The sequence below is a fragment of the Eulemur rufifrons genome, chromosome 6, assembly GCF_041146395.1.
Source record: "Eulemur rufifrons isolate Redbay chromosome 6, OSU_ERuf_1, whole genome shotgun sequence".
Lineage (NCBI taxonomy): Eukaryota > Metazoa > Chordata > Mammalia > Primates > Lemuridae > Eulemur > Eulemur rufifrons.
In genome coordinates this window covers 65,064,123-65,070,565 of record NC_090988.1, presented here as the reverse complement: position 1 = coordinate 65,070,565, position 6,443 = coordinate 65,064,123, and the positions used below count along the sequence as shown (strand labels likewise).

General features: G+C 49.6%; 1 protein-coding gene across 1 annotated transcript; it reads right to left on the bottom strand.

The window, feature by feature from the left end:
- Nucleotides 1–1,009: 1,009 nt before the first annotated feature.
- Nucleotides 1,010–5,995, bottom strand: LOC138384260 (calcitonin gene-related peptide 2). The gene is made up of 5 exons (XM_069469637.1): nt 5,925–5,995; nt 4,783–4,877; nt 4,394–4,531; nt 2,155–2,339; nt 1,010–1,550 (listed from the first exon to the last, which is right to left on the bottom strand). Exons 2-4 carry the CDS (start codon nt 4,866–4,868, stop codon nt 2,180–2,182), a joined length of 384 nt encoding a protein of 127 aa, XP_069325738.1. The 5' UTR covers nt 4,869–4,877; nt 5,925–5,995; the 3' UTR covers nt 1,010–1,550; nt 2,155–2,179.
- Between the last annotated feature and the right edge of the window lie 448 nt (nt 5,996–6,443).

Genomic DNA, 6,443 nt, shown 5'->3' with positions numbered 1-6,443 from the left:
CTGCCAGAGACCTTAGGCAAGAATTTCTTCTGTGCTTCTGGCTTCTGGTAGTCACTGGTTTCCTTGGCTCATGCCTGTCTGCCTCTGTCTTCATGTCACCTCCTCTGTGTGTGTCTTCTTTTCTGTGTCTCTCTTATAAGGGTACATCGTTGGGTTTAGGACATACCTGGCCACCCCAGGATGATCTGATTTTAAGGGTCTTAACTTAATTACGTCAGCAAAGAGCACTTTCTCAAGTAAGACGACATTCATACTTTCAAGTGATTAAGACATGGACATATCTGTTTTGGGGACCCCACTCAGCCCACTACACTCATCTTCACACAAAACCATATCCAAACCATAGCAAATGTGAAGACCCACTTTGAGCCCTAAATTTACATATATATGTATATATGATAATATGTATATGAGAATGATAACTGGGGAATTTGAATCATGACTGGATATATGATATTAAAGTATTAAGAAATTATTGTTAATTTATTTTAGTTGTTAAATGGGATGTGGCTATGTTTAAGGAATCCTTCCCATTTAGAAATACATGGTGAAACGTTTATGAATGTATTGATATGATAATACACTGGGGGCAGAGGAGTAGATGGTACGTAGATGTAACAACATTAACCATTCATCATTCTTGAACTCAAGTAATGGGTACAAACAATTCATTATATTATATAAAGACTAGGCTTTTTCCTATGTTTAAAACTTTCCATGTGACTCCAAAATCTGAGGGTCTACCACGTGCAGACAGTTCGACCAAAAAATGACTCAGTGGTCCCATGAGCCACTGTTGAAAGCACATGATGCACTGGTTTCACCTGTAGCTCTGGACACCAGTGCCTGGATCTGCCACCATCCATCAGCATGACCTTGGACTTCACTTCTCCCTGTCTCTGCTTCCTCAGCTGTGAGGTAGAATAATAGCATCTACCTCGTAGTTTTGTCATGAAGATTAAATGAATTCACAGGTATAAAGCACTGTTTTAAAATACCATCTGGCCCATAGTAAGCATTCAAAAATATTTATTGTTATTACTATTACATAGGAAAACAAGTTGAAATGAACCACCAGGGTCTTGAAACAAACGTATCCAAAATATGTTTTTAATTTTGATGACATTCACAAATGGCACAATATTGACATTTTCTTAAACAAATTATACAGTCATGTTCTTAGACAACAAGGCACAGCATCACCATTACCATGTGTCCCCAGAGGCCACAAGAGGCAGTGATTTCATGTCCCCCTAAGGTTTGGCAGAGCTGCCATGATCAACAGGATGGCTCTCAAAGAAGCAGTTTGCTACCAGATAAGCCAATGAGAGATGCCATCACATTTACTGGACATAGAATTAAATATAAAAATGATGCACAATAAATATGGTATTAGCTTATTTTGCATTCAGTTTCATTCCTTTCAAGTGATAAAGGTGCTTTTTTTTCAGTATCTATTAGGATGCAAACAAGTATCTTCCATGGGGCGTTCTCACCAAGTTGTTGTCAACAGAAATTAATAGAAGTGGTGAGTGCAGCTTCATGGGAACCTAAAATGAGAAAACAAAAGAGAAAGAAGAGGAGGAGGAAATGGAGGAAGAAGATGAGGGGAGATGAAAAAGAAAAGGAAGAGAGGGAAAAAAGTACGAGAAGGACACAAAGTGAATCATCACAATTATTACTGAAAAGAACACTAATTTACAGAAGTGCTTCTTTAAACAGCATTTATGAATTATGGATATGAATTGTAGGCAGGCTTAGAAGGCAAATGAAGATTAAAATAATTCCACTGTAGCCACTAACATTGGTGGTAGGTTACGATTACAGCTCTCCGGTCTGAATTTGTGATCAAGGGTTGAGTCCTTTCTCATTAATGAGGACTGGCCCCGGGTAAGAATTGTAGGCCCCCTCCCTTCCTGAATCCAGCAAGCATTGTTTTTCATTTCTCTTCTCAGAAAAATGACACTGCATTTCTGAAGCCTGTCCTAGCATTCTGATTTCAAACTCAGTTCTAGAAGGAACATACTACATCAGGAGGAAGAATGAAATTGGAGAGAGGGGCCTGAAGAACCTACCAGGGCCAGAGGGTTTCAAAGTGTGGGCCTTAACCTCCAAATCCCCATCCCTCCCATCCCATAGTACAAGAGCAGTCACCTTCTTCCTGGAGGCATTTAGTTGCTCAGGCTTGAAGGTCCCTACGGCGCCTGCCGAAGGCTTTGGAACCCACATTGGTGGGCACGAAGTTGTTCTTTACCATACCCCCAGATCTGCTCAGCAAGCCTGCCAGCCGATGGGTCACACAGGTGGCAGTGTTGCAGGCTCTCTTCTGAGCAGTGACACTGATTTGCAGGATAGAGAGAGAAGAGAAGAAGACCTGTGAATGAGAGACTGGTGGGGGAGGTGGGAGGGAAGCCTGTCCCATGGGACCTTCTTAAAGAGAATTACAGCTCTTCAACAGACCACTTAACAATAAGTGCTTCTCCTAAGTGCAGCTATCAAAGCTGTTAGGGGAAATAGCCTGGCAACCTTTACTAGGAGTTTTGCCCAAAGATCATCACAAAAATAAATAAATAAATAAATAAATAAATAAACAAACAACAATAACAACAACAAAAGTGAGTTCTAATCCACGGGCACATGCTGAAACCCTGCACTTAGCATTCAAGGAAGTGGTGGGCAACAAGGCCCAGCCCCACTTCAAGACATACAACGAGTATGTAGAGACCATATGCCAGCCACAAGCCCCCAAATAACCACTTTGCATGGGAAAATGAAATTGCCCTAAAGTCTTACCTGGAAGTAGCACAGACAACAGGGTTTGCAGCATCCTTTCGCAGAAGTACTTACCTGCTCCTCAATACACTGTTCTTGCTGCTTGAGCTGGGTCCCAGGGATCACCCACTAAGCCCTATATTGAACTGTCCTGAAGCCAAGGCTACTTCTAAACATAGGCACTGGACACCCTCCATCCCTGGATGTGGACCAGAGCAATGAGCACCACGGCTCAGGTCCTTTTAGAAAATTAGATTTATTCATCAAATGGTGGGCCATGAGGGATGTGCTTATTTTAGTACATTAAGAAACAGAAATTGGATGGCTGTTGTAAAATCCTCTGGGGTCTCAAGAAGCTTCCCTCATGCTTTCTTATATCTACCCTGGTCTGTGAGTTCTGCTCTCTCTCCTTCCATTCTGAGGTCCCTAAAACATTCTCAGTCATAAGCAAAGCTACCAATACCAGCTTGAAGAGCAATCAGAGAGGAATCTATAAGCACCCAGTTTGTAAAAGTGGAGCAGGAAAGGAAATCAGGAGGAGTGACAGGGGTTCAGTTGGCATCCTGGGTACCCCCAAGTGAGGGTAGTGGTCCCTCTGCAAGCTGCTGGCTATGTTCCCTTTCTTGCCAGACATCTCTGGCCCAAATCTGATGCCAGGGAATGGATGAAAGTTGTTCAGATCCTGTGATTACATGCCCAGCATGTAGGTACTCAGATTACTGCACCACTGAGGTCTGGAGCTGTCCAGGCTACAGGGAAAAGATAACCCAGAAGGTACCATGCACCAGGGGCTGTCACAATGGATAGTCACTCAGAAGATTGGACCAGGCAGGGGGTGCTTCAAGTGGGAGTAGGAGGGACAGGCAGGAGGGCAGCTCACACATCCTCCATTAGGAGAGCTCAGAGGTGCAGTGGGCCAGGGCAGTGTGGGGAAGGGCTGGGTGGGGAAGAGTGACCTTTTCTGGCATTCCACATGCTGTTCAGTCCTCCATGCTTGGCAGAGGGGTTCTTGGAGTGGATGCAGGTGTGACACATGCCTCTGCCCGGGCAGTGCTGGGGCCAGGCTGGTCTCTGCTCAGGCTCAGGGAGCACAGGGAGGTGGGGGCTGGGGAAGGGTGCCCGCCCCGGCCTGGTGACAACATGCATGTCTCTACGGATGCTGCACATCTAGAGATCCAGACCTACCTCAGACATTGCTCTACCTGTCCCCACCCCCTGCAAGGTTTCACCTTCACCTTGCAAATGTGAAATCACCCACCTTGCAGATGTGAAAGAACAATATATGGAGAAATTTCTAAAATCTCCTAAGATTCCAGGTCCATCGGCTGGCTTCACACTTACCACTCCTAACTCATCCGGTGCTGAGAAGTCTCCCCAGTACTCAAAGACCAATTCCCACAGTGAGTGATTCTATACGTTCCCTAATTGCTTTCAAAAATAGATTTTTTAAAATGTGATCTAACCACACAGTGTCTCCAGCTTACTTCTGAGACCGGCTGGGCCCCAGGTCCTGGTGAACAGGTCCTGGACCCTGGCCAGCATGTTCTCTCCTACCTGGGCTACGCCTTCCTGAGTGTGATGGGGAGGGGAGGCCTGTGCTGGGTGGTGTGGGGAGCCTTACCTGGAGCCCTCTGTCTCCAGCTCCTGCTCCAGCTCCCCAGCCTTCATCTGCACATAGTCCTGCACCAGTGCAGCCAGCAGGAGGCGCGCTTCCTCCTCATTGAGTGTAGCCAGGTCTGGGATGGTGTCCAGGGTGGACCTGGGGAGGGAAGCAAACCCAGTGCAGGCTGTAAGCGCCTGCCTACCCCCTCCTCGGGATATGCAGCCAGGCTTCCTGGTCCCTGCCTCTTTCCCTGAGGAGGTGGCCGTGCTGACTCCCAGTGGACAAGGCAGGAGGCCATTGTCCACCTAAGGGCGCTGATTCACCAGGAGCCAGGTGTGACTTCAGAAGCACAGAGCTGTCTGATCCCAGGGCAGTGGGACGCGTAGTCCAAGTTCAGGCTGTCTTACCTGAATGGCGCCGCCTGGAGACTGCCGGCCTGGCACAGGGCCAAGATACTGAGAGCCAGGAAGGGGGAGAACTTCCGGAAGCCCATGACGCCTCCCTGTAAAGGGAAGATGATGACGTTACCACTGCACCGAGGCTACAGATCTAGGTTCTAGACCTGCCTCTACAACGACTGCGATGTGATCTCAGGCAGGTTACTCCAAGTCCCTGAGCCTCTGTGCTGTTCATTTGCCGGAAGGGCTGCTGTGAAACTCAAAAAGTTACATTGCAGTGAGTGAATGGCTTGGTAGAGCAGAAACAAGTTCGCTGCGGGGAGAGGGGATGGATTTGGGTTCTCTTCTACGGAAGGCCAGGGAGAAGCCACGCGCGCATGCACACAAACCCACTCTTTTTGCCCTGATTTATGCGGAAACCAAGCCACCCCGCGGTAGACTTGCCCTCCCATTTTGCCTGTCTTTCATTTTCTCCTCCGCTGGACTTCGCGCCAACACATGGCAGGGGAAGGCAAGAAGGGTAGATTGGAAAGGAGCGCTAACCTCTCAGACTTGGATTTGGGGAAAATTTTAACGTGCCAGTTACCGGTTCCTCGGGACTAGCCCAGCCGGAACTCTGCTGGAGCGCAGTTTAGCAGCAGGTGCTGGGCGCCAGCACCCCGAGGTGAGCCCACTGTTGTGGTCAGCTAACAGCACTGCCCCCGATTCCAGCTGATGTCCTAGGGACGCTCACAGGCTGGAGATGCCCCAAAGGAAAGCTCAGGGCTCCGCTATCCCGGGAACCAAAAGTAATCCCTGAGGACACACGCGACGCAAGGCACTCCCGGAGCAAACTCCGGCAGAATTCTGCACGAGGACCGGCTTCCACGCCAGGGCCACAGACCAGCCTACCTGGGCTCGCTGCGCTTCCAGCGCGCATGCTGAGCCCTGGGGATGCTCCGGGCTCCACCAGCGCTCCTTAGGAGAAAATGCCAGGACAACCCTTAACGCCCGCCTCTCCCGAACCAGGAAGAGAGCTAGGACCATCCGCTGTAGGTAGGACGAGATGGCGATGGAGAGGCGAAGGAGGGGCAGGCAGGCAGATGGAGCAAACTGGAGGAACTAATCGGAGAGGAGGGTTATTGGGGTGAACGAAATGGGAAGTTCCTCACCTGGCGACGCGAGTTTCAGGGCAGGGAGAGCTGCAGGTCCACCCGGGATGAACACAACGCCTGCCGTGGGCACCTTCTCCGCGGAGCCCCGAGCTCTTATTCCAGTGACAGCAGGAGGGGGGTGGTCCCCACCAGCGCGTGCGGCCAATCCAAAGTGGCCAGGACTAGCCAATGAGAGGCCCGACCGAGCTCCGATTGCGTCATAGCTCACACTTCTCTCGCAGGTTCCCTGGGGAGGGGGCCGTCGGCTCCCACAATTATTTGCATTGAGGTCATTGCTTGGGGAGCTGGAGGGCTTGGGAGAGGGTGGAGAGCCTTTGACATCCAGAAAGTGGGGGCAAGTCCTGGAGAGTTTGGCGTCACCTACCGTGAGGGGCCCGACCTTTTCTTACCTCCTTGGCTCTGAGCTCCTGCCTGGCAGTCCCTCCGGCCACGCCAGTGGGGGACCCCAGCTTGCCACCTGGCCCCCCAGGGAGGTTGAGCTGTAGTCCTGGTTTCTAAAAGGACCTCAGCTGAAAT

What these genes read in the sequence shown, in the direction of transcription:
- LOC138384260 (XM_069469637.1), bottom strand. Translation starts at nt 4,868, where the DNA reads ATGGGCTTCCGGAAGTTCTCCCCCTTCCTGGCTCTCAGTATCTTGGCC. An exon ending in CTCCAGGCGGCGCCATTCAG is followed by an intron (nt 4,532 to 4,782) that starts GTAAGACAGCCT and finishes TTCCCTCCCCAG; the next exon opens with GTCCACCCTGGACACCATCC. An exon ending in CTGGAGACAGAGGGCTCCAG is followed by an intron (nt 2,340 to 4,393) that starts GTAAGGCTCCCC and finishes CCTGCAAATCAG; the next exon opens with TGTCACTGCTCAGAAGAGAG.